At 31.1% G+C, this 16,578-nt stretch overlaps 1 protein-coding gene across 3 annotated transcripts in view; it reads left to right on the top strand.

Annotated features, from left to right (window-relative positions):
* Positions 1 to 11,878, top strand: part of LOC118193125 (uncharacterized) — a 76,670-nt gene extending 64,792 nt beyond the window's left edge. For 2 of the 3 annotated variants that reach the window (XM_035364165.2, XM_035364167.2), the window contains 3 exons: positions 604 to 732; positions 4,682 to 4,780; positions 11,777 to 11,878. In XM_035364165.2, coding sequence (XP_035220056.1) covers positions 604 to 732; positions 4,682 to 4,771 — 219 coding nt within the window. In that variant the 3' untranslated portion in view covers positions 4,772 to 4,780; positions 11,777 to 11,878. Of the gene's footprint in view, positions 1 to 603; positions 733 to 4,681; positions 4,781 to 6,883; positions 7,038 to 11,776 lie in introns of all 3 variants that reach the window. The other variant, XR_015044133.1, reaches the window with a different exon arrangement.
* The last annotated feature ends 4,700 nt before the right edge of the window (positions 11,879 to 16,578 follow it).

Here is a 16,578-nt window from a genome sequence, read left to right as displayed (position 1 = left end):
GTGACAGAGTGGATGTGGTTTTGGAACTCACATAATGCTGTTTAGGGATGCTGTTGCTCAGATATTTTGCATTGAACATGTCTGGTACCTGAACACTTTAAAAACAGAAATTTGCACTTAAATGGATTGACCAGCTGACTTGACCCTAATAAAGCATCTGTGAAGATGCCTTAGGCCATAATTGCAATAATGGTTAAATGCTTTCCAAAATTTGCGAAGTAAAATATCAGAAGATTAATGTGTACTTCCATAAGACTTCACCAACAGTTTTGTAAATTTTATGAAATCAAGATATGAAATTTGCATTTCTGTCAGAGGCAACCATATATAATATTATAAAAAAACTGTTGCAGAAGAGAGATAATTTTTCCATGTGTTTAAAATTCAATAAAATTAATTTTTAATTCAGAATGTTAACTTTAATCAATTGATAAAATATGTTAATTTGGCAATTGATGTTATTGTAGTACAGTTTTTGTTAATAATTTTTAAATTTTATTAGTTTGGTTTCTTTCAGTTACTCATTATGCATAAAGGAGATAAAAGCCAGTTTTTAATGTCCTTGTAGAAATGCTTTTATAATAAAAAATATTAAATTTTCAGGTTGATAAAAAGCAAGTTTTAAAGGAACAGATAGCTGCTGAAATAAAATTAGTTTTAAAACCATTTTACAGTGGTGGTCTTATTTCCAAAGAAGATTACAAAGATATAATGCGGAGAGCTGTACCGAAGGTATAATTTTATTTGCTTATTGTGTATATTATTATTAGAATATTGCTGAGTGCTTTTTTGGTGAGAACAATCTGTCAGCCTTTTTAATTTATGTTAAACTAATTATAAATAAATAAAATAAACTTAATTATAAATTATTAAAAAATTTCAGATTGCAATTTAATTCCACTGAAATTTAATAAATATTTTATTCCAGCTTAACATATTGCCAGAACAATATTTACAATTCAATTTTAATGAAAATGAGTCAGTTTATTTTATCTTTAACATTTGATGATATCCGCATTCAAGTTAGTTTATCTTTTATCTTTAACATTTGATGTAGGGGTGATATCCGCATTCAAGTTAGAAAATCTTTGTTCCAGATAGTTAAAAGAAAAATTATGTTTTGTACATTGAACTACACTGTTTAAATATGGGAATAATTCAAGCATATAACATGAACTGTAAAACTAAATTTATGCAAATATTAAAAGATTTAGAAGGAAAATTTCATATTTTAGCTCAGTATTCTTCATTTGATAAGCTTTATCTATTATTCATGAATGAGATAACATTATAAAATCTAGGTAAGTTGTTTTAAAAGAAGTTCTTTATTTCAAAATGCAATAGAATAAGACCTGTCTACTTTCATAGAGAAGCTTGACAATAGACTCAACTGTGAAATGAAATTCTACAATATATGTCTTAACTATATATTCATTAACCCATGGGGTAAAGTGAACTGGTAATGCAGTAAACAAGATAAGTCCATTATTTGCAATAAAAAAGAAATGTAGTAAATCATATTCATGGATTTCTTTCCTATTGTGAGAAAAAATTTGTGATGGAAGCTAAAAAATTACCTAAATTAAAAGAATTTTTTATAAAATATGAAACAGAGGATGAAGTATTATATACTTTCTAAAAATTTACTAAAGGAATGTAAAAATTAGAATCATTGATAAAGTTCAGACTGTTTCTTTTCCAAACAATAATATGATCTTTATTATTCTTATTATTGTTAATATATGCAGTCCAACTAAAATCGTGATCTCGTTGCTGACTTTGGAAAACATGCATAAACTTGTAAGCAACTTTAACATTTGGAGAGAAACATTAGTATGCTTTGCAAGGGAATCTTGTATCATTCTTCCTGTAAAACGATTGCATGTTCAGTTAACGATGATGATAGTCGGTAGTGCTCATGTGATTTCTCTTCAGATAGCCTACAAAGGCTCAATAATATTGATATCTGGGGACTATTCTGGCTCAATGATATTGATATCTGGGGTAGATGTGAAAGCTCATCCTCATGCTCATAAAACTAGTCTTGTAGTCTTGGATGATGTTTTCTAGACCAGCCAGAGCTCTGTTGTCTTGGAATATTACATCACCATTGGGGAACAAAATTTCTGTCATGGGACAGACGTGATCAGCCAGAATGGTCACACAAGCCTTGACAGTAACATGACTTTGCATAGTAATGATGGGTCCACAATATGGCTGCCCAAACCATGACCGAACCCCTGCTATGTTTCACTTTCGGCAGCAAGCAGTTTCTTATCATACACTCGGGAAGGCATACGCCAGACATAAACTTACTCAGAAGTCAGAAACAGTCTGAAGTAAAACTCATCATGGCAGTCTTCCATTGTTTTACAGTCCATGTTTTATTACTTTAGTATGACTTTCTCCTCTTACAGACATTTTGATCAGTGATGAGTGGGGTTTTAATTGCAGATTGCCCAAACATACCCTGCTTGTGGAGCTCCGTTTGTATTATTTTGGTGCTGACAGGGTTTGCGAGTGTGACATTCAGTTTAGCAGTCACTTTTGTGGCTGTAGTCATATTATTTTTCACCATAGTCCTCTTCAGTGATCGTCTGTCATGATCACTCAATACACATTTTTGTCCATGCTGTGATTTAGCAGAAGCAGTTTTTCTGGTTTTCCTGTATGAATTAAAAATCTTAGATACTGTGCTTCTTTGAAACACAAAACACTTTAGCTTGAAATCGATTGAGTGTTTCATTATACTTACGCTAAATACAAGGTTGTTTTTACGATTTTGATTTACACTTTAGCTGCTTTAGTTATGGAAGCACCCACCATATGAGCCCTAACAATTTGCCTACATTTGAATTGATTTAGCTCAGACACGATATACTCACAACTGCACAGAACACTGTCTTGATAACGAAGTGACAATTGCAACATATTGAGGATGTTGTACAGGTGATAAGTGAGCAAACACATCAGTGGCACCACCAGGTTTTGCAAGAACAAACAAGCATTTTAAAAGGTATTTCCATATTTTTGTGAAGCCCCTGTATTTTGGTGATGCATTTAGTGCTTACTATTTGTTTATATTCTTCTGTACAGGCATGTACACTTCTTGGCTTTTTGCACTATTGTTTTCCCAATGTAAACCGTGATCTGTTTTCACTTGAAAAAAATCAGAAAATTGCACAGACATGCCATTGTGCAGAACCTCAGCACCAAAATCATAAAATGAGAATGAAAAAAGAATTATTCAATGTTTTTACACACGTAATGCTGCTTGCTAGAAAGTGTTAAGCCTGATATTTCGCTGAAGGCTATGAAAATTGCAGTTTGCGCTCCACTCTAATAATTAAAGTGCTGAAATTCCGATAGGAGGGATCATAATCTGCTGTCACGCTGGATGAAGCATCCAGAAAAGTAGGAAGCTATCTGAAAGGATGCAACCACTTTCCACATAAATGCTTTCTGGTGACATGAAGCACTGCCTCATAAATTCTTTTTTGCAGCTTTTCAGTGGGGGATGCAGATAATGAGAAAGAATCGTTTATTCTGAAAGATAAATTGTTAAGAATAAACAGTATTTTTTTAATTCTAAAATAACAGTAATAATAAACAGTTCTAAAATGAAAGGCCACAGTTGTTTGTGATTGGAAATTATAATAATAGAAAATGTGGCATTTTAGGGTTTATATTATCACCTTTAAGCCTATTTTTAGCTTAGAGCAGTGAAAGCCAACTGATAGCTTGTGGTGGCCCATGACCAGTAAATGAAATTTTATTTTTTGCTAATTTCTAGATATCTGTATATTTGTATATATTTTGAATCATAAGATTTGAAATTAATATCTTTGAAGCCTTTATTTGCAATTTCTATTGCAAGAATCATGAAATAAGCAATTATTTTTATTCCAGGATGTATTCCTGAATATTTGCGAAGTTAACATACTGAAGGACCTTCATACTTAAATGCAATTTAAATTGGTCCTCAAGGGTACAGAATTAGCTACCACTGCCATTAGGAAATTTAACATTGTGCAATAAGTATAATATGATATTTAAATGAAATTGTATTCTTAGCTGCAGTTTAATGTAAGATCCATGGTTTGAATACTGGTAGGAGCATAGCTGATTTTACCTGCTCAAAATACCTAATGGTCTCTACAAAATGGTTTTTACTATATGTTCTGTTTTCAGAAACTTTTGTATCTCCATATTATGTACAATGCAAAAATTCCATCTGTGTAGCATTTGAGACATCTGTATGGAAAACTTCTGTGAAATTTCTATTTTTTTGTTACAGTATTCACAATTAAGCTGTTATGAAAAATACTGTATTAATACTTGTATGTTTAAACCTAGTTATATTAGAACCTTATGTAACTGAGGTATAGTTCTTCTGTGTAGTGGAGTTCAGAAAGCATAACAATATATTTTTATATTAGATAATTAAATGGCAATTTCTCATTAGAGAATGATTTTCATATCATTGTTTTATAGCTAACTTCAAGGAAATTCATAATTACACCATTGCATTCTTCATGCTAAAAGTGCAAAATGTATTTTAAGACAGCAATAATTTAATATAACCTACAGCATTATTAAAATGGGAGGATATTTAAAAATTATGTATTTTAGTTTAAAAAAACTTTAATGATATTATTTCATATATAAATAATTTTTACAGGTATTTATGAATTGTGGAAAGATTATAAATCCAGAAAAAATTAAGAAACTGGTGCTTAATTATATATCACTGTTGAAGAGTTCTTTATAGTGACAAAAGGTATTTATTAAATTTTATTTCTCAAGGTTGTATTGGAATAAAACTTTGTGTGTAGTTAAATTTTATAAATTAGATGTAGTAAGTGAATAAAGATTTAAGAAGCATTAAGAATAAAAAAATCTAATGACAACATGACAGAACTTTCTTATACGCCTATTAAATTATACACATTTTTTCTGCATTTCATTTAAACTTATCTGCTCGAATTTTTCTAACTTAATTAACTCATCCCTTAAGGCAAGTTAAAGATGACATCAAAAATTGCAAATTTCGAAACTAAGTATCCCAGTAAATTTTTACCATACAGGAGTTAAACTTCTCATGTTTTTATTTTATCATTGTGAGTATAAAAGTTTCCCAAACATAACTGTGAAAACCAGGAGATCATATTAAAAATTAGATTTCGTTATTTGTCCAAAATAATTTTTTTTCATTTGAAATTGCCAAAACATGAATATTTTCATCATTTTAAAATGCTTCCATAATTGGAGGTTTGTGTCTGTGGCCAACAGTGCAAAAATAAAGGCTGGGTATGGGGTGTGTGTGTTATATATATACTTTGGGTACTGCCATTTGCAATAAAAAAGGGAAGGTGCACAACTATATGTTTTGGCAGTCCCATATTTATTGTTGTTTGCTTTTGAGTTCAGATACTTACGTACAAGCATCATAAAAAAATGCATTTTACAATCTGTGTTAGAATGAAGAGTCCTTTATATTTTCCATACATGCAGACATTATGCAAAAAAAAAAAAAAAGAAAAAAAAAATTTTTTTTAACCGGATATTCTCGTTGAAATCTTGCAATTATAGTACTTACTTTACTTCATACAAGGAAGTAAAAAGGCTTTTATACACTAATGCAACAGCTGTAAAATTATAATTTTGTTTTCATACATGTGTAACCATATAATTAATGTGCAAGGCTTTGAATGCAGAGGCGAAAACAAATAATTTTGTAACATTTTTCAGCAAGATTTTGAATTGTAATATTTCTGTAAAGCTGACTATGCAGTATTTTGAAATGTTAAAACAAATTTTATGATTTTTCCCTTCAAATTTAATGCACTGCAGTTTATTTGAATATATTTTTAAATTATATGTATTTTGTTTGCAATATCTTAAACTCTTAATTATTATATAATCATCTGACTTTTTATGTTGCGATGATAAGTAACTATAAATAGTTAAAATATTTGGAATTCGTAAGTAAACTAAAAGAATAAGGAAATAAGAACTCTTACTTTTTATTTCCTTGTATGAAGTAAAGGAAATATTGTAATCACAAAAAATTCAGGGTGTCATATTTCAACAAAAATATCCATGTTGACTGCTATTGAATGCAATTTAATGATGTTTTTGCATGACATCTGTACATGAGGAAAGACTCTTTTTATAAAGGAATAAAGGACTCTTTTTTTTATTTTTTTGTTTCAAATGAATTATGAAACTCTTTTGAAATGGATTCAGAAGAGATTTTTTCGTGGCGTCTGTACGATACATACATAACTCGAACATGAGTAGCTTTAAAACGTTCATTTTGTATATAGAACTGCTATAACATGAAGTTGTGCACCACTCTTTTCAGTTGCAATCGTCCGCACCAAAAGTATATATATATATATATATATATATACACACACACACTGTTACTCGTCTCCTTGAGCTCAGTTTTTTATTCTTGTATGCTGGTAAATTGCACATTGTTTGCATTAAAAATTGTTGAATTATATTGTTCTTATCTTTCGGTTTTATGCATTTAGTTAATCTGCATGCAATAGTTGTAGAATTATGAACAGTTTAAGAGTTGTTCAAATGCGACTAAGCCTAATTTTTTTACCATAGCAGCCATATTTGTTTACATTTGAAACTTTTCAGAATAGTGAATTAATTTAGTTTCTGCACCTTCAGTTTCTTTTTCCTGAGTGGGACCAAAAGGAAACTTTAAGTTTTGTGCACTGAAAAATCTGCCTTCTTGCCTGCTGGCCTAATTGCTTGCAAAGGAACTGCAATTTTAATTGTAAAAAAATTTTTTTAATTGTTATTTGTTGTTTTATGTTTTTCTATATCTTTCATAATGAAGATATTTTGAGTTTTTATGTAGTTTTCCCTTGCTGCAAAGTGAAACTGAATTACTTGAATGAGGAATATATCTCTAGTGAAATTCGAGGAAATAAGTGTTTTGTATTAGCAGCAAATATTGCCGCCAGTCTGTCTCAGACAGAGGAGAATGTTTACGAGTAGTGCATGCACATTAGGTAAGCGGCGCTGAATCGTCTGTGAAAAACCTTTTTTTTTTTTTTTAATTTCTTTTGTTCATCATTTTAGATTGGCAATGATTACATAATTCTTCTTTTTATGCACTCTAAGATATAAAATGAATGAGATGTAACGCTGTTAAGTGAACCTAGTGCCAGAGTGTCGCTATGGCAAATGAATATAGTGAATTTTAGACAATGCATTAATTCTATTGTAGTTTATGCGGAAGAAGGTTTAATTCAATTCAATAAGTTTAAATGAAATTCAAGAAAAATTGTGTGTAATTTAATATTCCGTACCAGGAAGTCATGTGGTGTACACATCGGAATTTTTTAATTGTTTAATGGCATTATTTTTATTAACTAAAAGCTGTTTGTTCTGTTTAAAGGAACAAACTGCAATAATTTATGTATGTTTTCATAAGAGAAAAGGTATTTTATAATTTTTTCAAAAAAAAAAAAAGTGTGCTATGTATTTAATATACTGTAACATTCAGTAGTCAAACTTAAAAGCTCTGTAATAGTATTTGTCTTACCTGGGAACAGTTATAAAAATAAATAAGCATTATCACCAGATGGGCTTCTCAGAAATTTATTTTATATCCATTGGTTTCAAGATATTTTTTTCATTATCTTAACAGATATTTTTGTAAAATTTTAAATATGGATCTTGCTTGGAAATTGAAAATTATTTCTATTGTTTTTATTAGTGCTACATGAAATGATAATAGGCATTTTTACACAATTATTTTTCTTTGATCCTGCAAATTGTGAACAATTTCATCAATTATGTGTAATTAGCTAATGAAGGATATTAATTATTTGTAGAAATCGGAATTTGATTACAATTTTTTGTAGAAACTTAATATTCTTCTTTTCTGCACATTAGATGCAAACTAGAATCAATACAGTAGACTTTTCATTAATCAAGGTAATAATGGGAATGGTATGCATGGTTAATTCAAAATCAGGGATAATCCATGGTTAAAAAACACAAGAAAGTGTAATAACCAGTATAAAAAAATAAGAAAATACTATTAAGAATTTACCACTATTTTTAGGTAATTTAATCTGGAGAAAAGTTCATGTAGTTAAGTAAATTAAATCAGCATGCAAAGCAGAAATAACAGGCCGTAATAATGGGAGAATAAACAACATGATTAGAAGTGAAAAAACAAAGGGGTCATCAAACGAAAACAAGGCAGATGGGAAAAAAGTAATTAAACTGTTTTTTTATTTCAAAAACAATCACCATAACTTTTAATACATTTATCCCACTGTGAGACAAGATGGTCAATAATGGAAGAATGTTTTGGTTGCTTACGGAACCATGATAGTACCCAGGCATGCACCTCTTCGCTCGAAGCAAATCGACAGCCACAAATATCTTTCTCCGGGGCTCCAAAAATATGGAAAACACAAGGGGAGAGATCTGCACTCTATACGAAGTTGGGTAAGTGCTCCCCAACAAAACTTTTACAGTATATCCTACCAACTGTGGCAATATATGGGCAAGCATTATCTTGCAAAAATTGATGCCACCCGTCAACATTTCTGGGCATTTGCTGTGACAAATGCAAATACTAAATTTTTGTACAGTTTCCACATACTGCTGTGCATTAATTGTGGTGATGTTTTCCAGAAAAATCAATGAGCAGCAGACCCTTTCAGTCAAAGAAAAAGATCACCATGACTTTACCAGAGCTGCCATGCACGGCTTTGTATTTTTTCGGTGGGGGTGAACCTTTATGCATCTATTGTTGACTCTAATGCTTACTTTCTGGCTCAAATGCTTCATTGCTTGCAACAATATGGGACAGGAAGTAATATTTTCCATGATACAATTCCAGGTGGGAACCCACTGCACACAGATTTATGCAACTTCAGATACTCTGTCAAGATAGCTTGACTAATGCCCAACATGAGCCGAATGTCTTCCACTGTCAGCCGTTGTTCTTCTCTGACAGCAGTATCCATTGCAGCAATGACACGATGAACTTGTCCTGGCCGACTGTTGTCTTTCAATGACAGCCGACTTTCTCAGTATTGTTTATTCCATTCAAACACATGCATACAGGACATACTGTATTCGTCATATGCAGCAGACATTTGGGCATGAATTCCACTTCCTGACATTCCTTCTGCAATCAAAAATGCATTACAGCACGTTGTTCCTCTTTCCAGCCTCCATAGTGATGACAGGCTCACACAGTATTTGCTGACCTCACTTCGAGCATGTTTAACAGACAAATGACACAGAGGTGAGCATTCGCATTGTTCCTTCCTGATTCCCAGTAGAAGGCACTTCTGTACACAAATTTCCTGCGTTACGAAATTCCACGCCATGCTCTTTATATAGTCTGTTTCATTTTCATTTGACCCCTTATATAAATGGCATTCAAAAACAATATTTATAACAGAACTTGAACAATATCATTGAGTTCAAACCTGCATAGAAATATTGGTTAATCTTGTAAAGAGTTTTCTTGTCATTCAATAAACTGTCATTTTACCTTCTAAGCAATTGAGTAGGCACTTAAGGTGATAGAGTATAGCACTGTACACGAGGTTGATGTCAACTGATTGCTTCTTTCCTTTCTCTCATTGACACTTGATTCCTTTTGCCCCTATTGTGCAGTTCACAATTTTTTCATCTATGAAGGTTTTAATTCTAGGCAAGGTGTGATCATACTCTAGCCATTCTGGAATGTTTCTATCCAGTTATTAACCACAAGGTTTACCGCTTGCCATCCAAGCAGAATATTCAAGTGACAATTTCTGTATCTTTATATCTCAGTCTGAAAAACTTTTACCACCATTAAGGCCAGCCATTATTTTCTTTCAAGATTTTGTTAAAAGTTCATGGCCTGAAGAGATGTGCAAGAGATTTTTTTTTTTTTTTTTTCATTGAATCTACTTAACACCATGGGATCGTAATTCTGTATGACTATCACAATAATTCCTTGGTCCATAAGTTGTTCTTAGGACCACCACAAAAAATTTTCCATTTTTTTTATCTTACCTGTGACTTACTTGACTGTAATGATGCTCAAACTCAGATTGCTTTTTTAAGAAAGGTCATGTGACTCCTGAAAATGTACTGTAATGAAAACTTTGCTGGTCCTTTTTTAAAAATATTTTTATGAAAAATTGGTGTGTCTTTATAAGCTACAAATATATTTTCATGATATATTTTTTGAAATTATAATTTTACATAAAAGTCTGGAATATATTTTGAGACAGTGATATTCCTTTAACTTTTTTGGTACTTACGTATTAACACAACCAGGCCAAAATTCGCATAAATTGCCAAATTTGGCGACCCTACTTACGGCAACCCTACGTGTTATACGTAGTTTTTCATAAAGAAATTATTTTAGGTTAGATTGAATGCCCTGAAATGACTATGGACTAATGTATTTGGGATCTGCCTGCGAGTGAAAAAGATGCTGTTGAATTGTTGCAGGGATATGGAATTATACCGAACGAACGTACTTGTAAAAATTCTCATAAAATGAAACTGTATTTTGGAAAGCAAATCTTCTGGAAATGTAATGTCGAAGAGCGCAATCAACATTTGGGTGTGAGAACCGGAAATTGGTTTGAAGGTAGCCGAATTTCATTTGTGACAGCGGTGCGCTTCATTTATTGTTGGTGTAAAGAGTTAACCTATTAAAATTATATTAATTTTATATATAATTAAAAATTATATTATATCTATTAATATTATTGGTGTAAAGAGTCAATTAAATTTTGTGCAGAAGAGATGGGAATTGCTGACAAAACTGTTATAGATTGGAATAATTACATGCGGGAGATATGTGCCCTTGAAATGGATGAAAAAGAAAGAAAGCAAATAGGCGGCGAAGGACTTATTGTGAAAATAGACAAAAGTTCATTTGTAAAAAGAAAAAATAACACTGGGCGTGTACTACCACAGCAATGGGTTTTCAGCGGAATTTCCCGAGAAAAGAAAGAGACTTTTTTGGTTACTGTACCTAACAGAAGCACCGTTACCCTCATGGAAAAAATTTGCGAAAATATCAAGGAAGGAAACATCATTTATTCGGATTGCTGGAAAGGATACAATACAAGTGAGTTGGAAAATGCTGGATTTCTGCATGGAACTGTTAATCACAAATATAACTTTGTGGATCCCAACACGGGTGTTCACACACAACATGTAGAGCGCAATTGAGGCTCAGCCAAATGGCGCAACAAAAAAACAGAGAAGAACAGCCAGTCATCATCTTGACTCGTATCTTATCGAATTTATATGGCACCAAGCTCAAGCTGTTAATGGCAAAGACGGTTTTCAATCAGTGCTAAAAGCAATAGCCAAAAGATTTTCGCCGAAAAAATAATTTTGCAACTTATTCAAATTCGAAACCGGAAGAGTTTAATTGCTATTTTATATTTTAAAACAAAATAATATAAAAAATGTATTAAAAATTATCTGTAATTAATAAATGTACATTTTCTTTCTATTCATACTTTTTTACTCAAACTTACAAATCGCGCCAACCTGGTTGCGATAATACTTAAGTACCACTTTTTTCTCTATTGTCGGTTAAAACAAAACCCTCCTCAACTTTCTATAATTTCTTAAACATTAACAGTTTCAGTAATTAAACAAATTTATGGTATTAGTTTTAGCAGTAAAATGTATATATGTTCAAATAACACATTTAATTTAGGTGATAAGTTAATCACTAACTTTTATTTTTCTTTCTTTCTAGGAAGTGTATATAGTGCCTTTATTGTACAGAAAATATCCTCAGGAATTTAATATAAATTTGTATTGTAATATATTTTTTAATAAAATACTGTTTCATACACTATTTCTAAGTTGTTTTAATTATTCTTAGTACATGAAAATAAAATTAATTCTTCAAGCTACATAGTAGTCCAGTCATCGAAGGTTCAGAAAGGGTGTTTTTAGGAAGAAGTTGTACAATTTTTTTTTCTCGCCAGTTCTGTATCTTTTGAGGGTATTGAATCTGAATTTTATGTCCGAACATCCACTTCACCTGAGGCAAAGCTTCACAACAAAAATTTAAAAAAAAAAAAAAAAAAAAAAGGTAAATAAAATAAATAAATAAAAACCTTAAAAATTTGGTACATTTTTCAGTTTTTCACTTATATCTCAAAAACTAAGTTTTTTTTTTTTTTTTTTAGATAACCACTTTATGCAAAGTTAGTTACAGTAGCCAAATTTTCTGCAAAATTCATATATTAAGTTCAGACTGCTAGAACACACTGAGAAAAGAGGACTTTTTGACTCTCTGGGAAAAATTCCCTTACTGAATAAGATCTAAGTTGTTATTTCTCCCAAACAAGTCCAAAGGTCTACGAGGCATCAGAAAAGTCTCATTTTCCAGTTCAAGGTCTGATCTAAGTTTCATTACCTTGGGTTATGAGATTCCTTTGGTCATTTCTGTAACAATTCCAAAATGGGATCCCAGTTCTCCTTAATCTCTCAAAAAGCAGCACAGCTTTCTCTTTGATAATAACTTTAATAAGACTGTTGCTTGTGAAAAGGAGCATTACATCTTTACAGTTCCAATAATTAGGCTGAGGGCCTGATTTTGTAAGATCTCCAATCTTACAAAGTTTCTTGAAGCTGTGATCAAAACCTAACAGCAGTAGCAAAGAACCAGTAAAAGGAATGCTTTATTACATTTGGTTTAGTTTTGACTGGGGATAACTCCCTCAAACATTTTAAAATTTTTAATTTGTTCAGTTCTCTTAGCTAAAGATTTTATTTGCAACCCCTAGCTCAGTTTAACAAAAATCACTAAGTAGGTACGTTTATGACTGTTTGTCAAATGAAACCCCTGATAAAAGAACTCAGGAGCAATATATTGAAGCAAGAAAATCTGTATTGCTATTTTTGCTAAATTTAAATAAATGCATATTATATTCCTTGCACCATATCTCCAAAATCACAAGTGCTTCATTTAGTTTCTTCTCAATTTCAAATTTAGCATTCGCTTTTGCTATCTGAGTCCATGTATAACAAGTTCGTCTGCAAACAACAGGCACTGACTGTTTTCAGCAACGGAATCAGCTCATTAATGTAGATGTTTAAAAGGGAATGGCTATTAACTGCACCCTGTGGTAATCCAGTTTAGAATATAAAGCATTTTGAAGTAGCATTCCCATAGCACATCCTGCAGCTTCTCTGGCTCAAGAACTCATGGAACCTATTCTGAAATTTTTAAGCTTGGAAATCATTTTTATGGTGTTTTGAGTTGGAATTCAAAATCAAGTAAAATTATTTCTGGAATAGATGACATTTAATATGCAAAGCAGCACTGTATATTTAAATTGCTATAACTGCAAGGTTAAATCAAACTAATCCTTAATTTACTCCTAGCTTAGCATTATTGTCCTCATACTGAAAAAGAAAAGTTTAGCACTCTTAAGAAATACAAATAGTGAAAGTTTATTAGCTCTGGGGCTTGTACTAAATATGTAACAACTTATTAAATACTCCTTGAGAGGTCTTGGAACACAGTAGACCCAAATTAATGTTTATCAACATAGCTTCAAATTATGTGTAATTATGCATTAACACTAGCAAAAGCCAGAAAACACTCAATAAAATCAGCTTGGATTATATGTAGATAGTTCACAAGAAAAACGGTATTGTCAAACATTGTCAAATTATAATTTCACTTGTTATTTAAATCTTACCAAATTTACATCCTGCTTAGATTGACAAAAGAAAGAGATATAACAACACAGACCTAACATAAAAGTAAGTTGTTATATAAAATAACAGATTATTTGAAGATATAAAATGGCCAGTAGAATGCTATAAATGCATTTCTAATATTGTACCAACAAATGTTTTGAACATTTATAAGCCTATGAGGATAAATGTGTGCTGGCTGCCATCGTTTTTTTCACTACTATAAGTGCTTTAATGCCTCAGTGGTTCTGTGGTAAGTCTGAAGCTTCCTACTTAAAATTGGCATTTTCTAAGCATTGTTCACTCTGTGAACAATTTTTATTCAATACATTTTCTCGATTTTGAGCATCATTTGATTCTTCAGTTTTTAATCTCAGTAACACTGTATACAATAAGAAATTATTATTGTTGCATTTGATCTTCTAACTGATAATAGTCATTAATATATATATATTTGCTTTAGTTTACAAACTAATTTACATTTATTGTTGCACATATTTATTTTCTACAAAACTATAGGGTAAGAAAGCTAACTATTTTGTACTATAAGGGTTATTTATATGATTGATAATGTAAAATTATTTTGATTTATAATACAGTGTTATTTCAATTAACTCATTATATAATGTATATGTAACTATAACTTACAGTACAGTAAGACACGGGGGATACGTTCCATCAAAGTAGAGCGTAATGCTAAACGAGGCTATCTTTACATGTAAATATTGGGGTTAGGGGAAGTTGGCTAGGAAATTGGTTAGGTATTAAATTTTAAAGTATGTTTTTTTAATAAAAATAAAACCAAACATTTATTTCTTAAAGCTCAAATTAATACCACATTATTATTTCTTGCAAAAATAAAAACAAAATATAAATAACAAAACGAATATTCTTAAAAAAAAAAACAAATAAAATTCTCAGTCATATTTAGTTAGCCTTCCGCGTTTTCAGTGTTCTGCCTTTTTGTGACAAAAGCATCTAATGTTGTTTGCCTTTTTCTTTCGCGTTGTTCTCTTAAAAGTTCTTCATAAACGGATAGAGCATCTCTAACACCACGCCTTACTTTTGAGCTCCTGTCAAAATTCGGATCATTTTCAATGAATTGATCCATTATTTCAGTTATGGTAGACAAACTCCTTTTTACAAACGCCATCGAAAGTTCTTTTTGCTCTTCTTCTGAATCACTGCTGTCAACATTTTTGTTTTCTTCTTGTTCAGTTAATTCCTTGAGCTCATCATTAGAAAGACTAGCCGCTGCTTCTTGAATTATTTCTTCGACATCTTCCACATTTACCCCTTCAAAATATGTCCGTACAATACCGCACCAAACAAGAAATACAAGTACACTCTTCCGGATATGTATTTGAAACCTACCGCTGCATAATATTTCGGGGAAATCCCCGTATGTTGCGAGCGATCTCGTGGAATCCCCGGGTTGAAATAAAAGAGCGCTAAACCGAAACAGCGTTAAGTTGGGTCTTCCTGTATATGTAACTATAACTGTTCATATTATTACTGTAAGTTTTACTTGAAGATGTTTGTGTTTCTAACTGGCATGACTCGTAACCACCATGTTTTATGGCACATTGTGCTTCTGTGATCCCACAGTGAATGTGATTTTCATGCGTAGATATTTGTTTAGACATGATTTTAGTAAAATAGTGGTCATATGACAATAATCAGGTGAATGAAGTGGACAAGTAATGGTCTAATCCACTTACCCAAAAAGATGTTTAAAAATTGTCATGCATCTGGAAGATACTAATGAATTAAATATGTATTTTTTTTTTATATTGAGGGTTACGGTGTATTCCTAGCATAGGAATACATCCATAGATATTAATATGTGCAAGTTAGCTAAAAATTTTAAATAACCTTTACTTTAATTCCCTCTTAACAAACATCATTCTTCAAATTATACTGTACTTTGAACTACATGTTCATATTTTAAAATATGTTTCTCTTACTCTACTTTTGTAAGCATGTTATCTAATTATTTATATGTATAACAGAAATGCACTTGATGCTTTATAAGGAATAACACAATTGACTTGTAGACAAAAGTACTACAATGAAGCAACATTTTAATGATAAAATGTAATTCACAAACTCTTTTGTAGTTTGATAACAGTTTTATACTTTGGACCCTGTCAACAAATTCTTTCCCACTACATATACCGGATCATGACATCAATTTCATAGAGATAAATGCAACAACAGTAATGTATTAGTCTAATTTCATTACATTAATGTGCTTTAAATAATGAATATTTTATCAAACTCTTATAGTACTATTTTGTGTGTTATTTGAATAAAGCAGCATAATTAGGAAAAAAATTTTGCATCTGTAGAAATAAATTTCTGCTACTAGATGACAGTTAAAAATTTCTTTGCATCTGTAGAAATAAATTTCCGCTACAGAACTATGACTAGATGTTTTTTCATTTAATATAAAAGAAAAGTGTTTGCAATAAAACATGTATGCATCTTATGTTTTAATAAATTTTGCAGAACACTTAAGAGTGAATATACTGCATAATTATACCTATATTCATAGATTCTAATACATTTTACTGATATTTTAATGACTTTCTATGAACTGATGAAAATGAATTCTAAAGCAAATGATTATTGTGTGAAATGGAAGACTGGTTGGGATTTTCTTATAAACCATTAGATCAAAAGTTACATTAGTTGAATGTAATATGTATTAATGTTAAAAAGCCATTTCCTTGTGTATCCATTTAATTTTCAATTGAAATGTCATAAATAATTAATTCAGAAACTTTGGACCACATCTGTTATCAGATTAAAAAGGGTAGATCATCTCTCTCGAAAACAAAA

The sequence above is a fragment of the Stegodyphus dumicola genome, chromosome 11, assembly GCF_044657685.1.
Source record: "Stegodyphus dumicola isolate Sdum_Otavi_A_Nest chromosome 11, ASM4465768v1".
Lineage (NCBI taxonomy): Eukaryota > Metazoa > Arthropoda > Arachnida > Araneae > Eresidae > Stegodyphus > Stegodyphus dumicola.
Note: the sequence above shows the minus strand (reverse complement) of the source record. Positions and strands in the feature narration are given on the sequence as shown.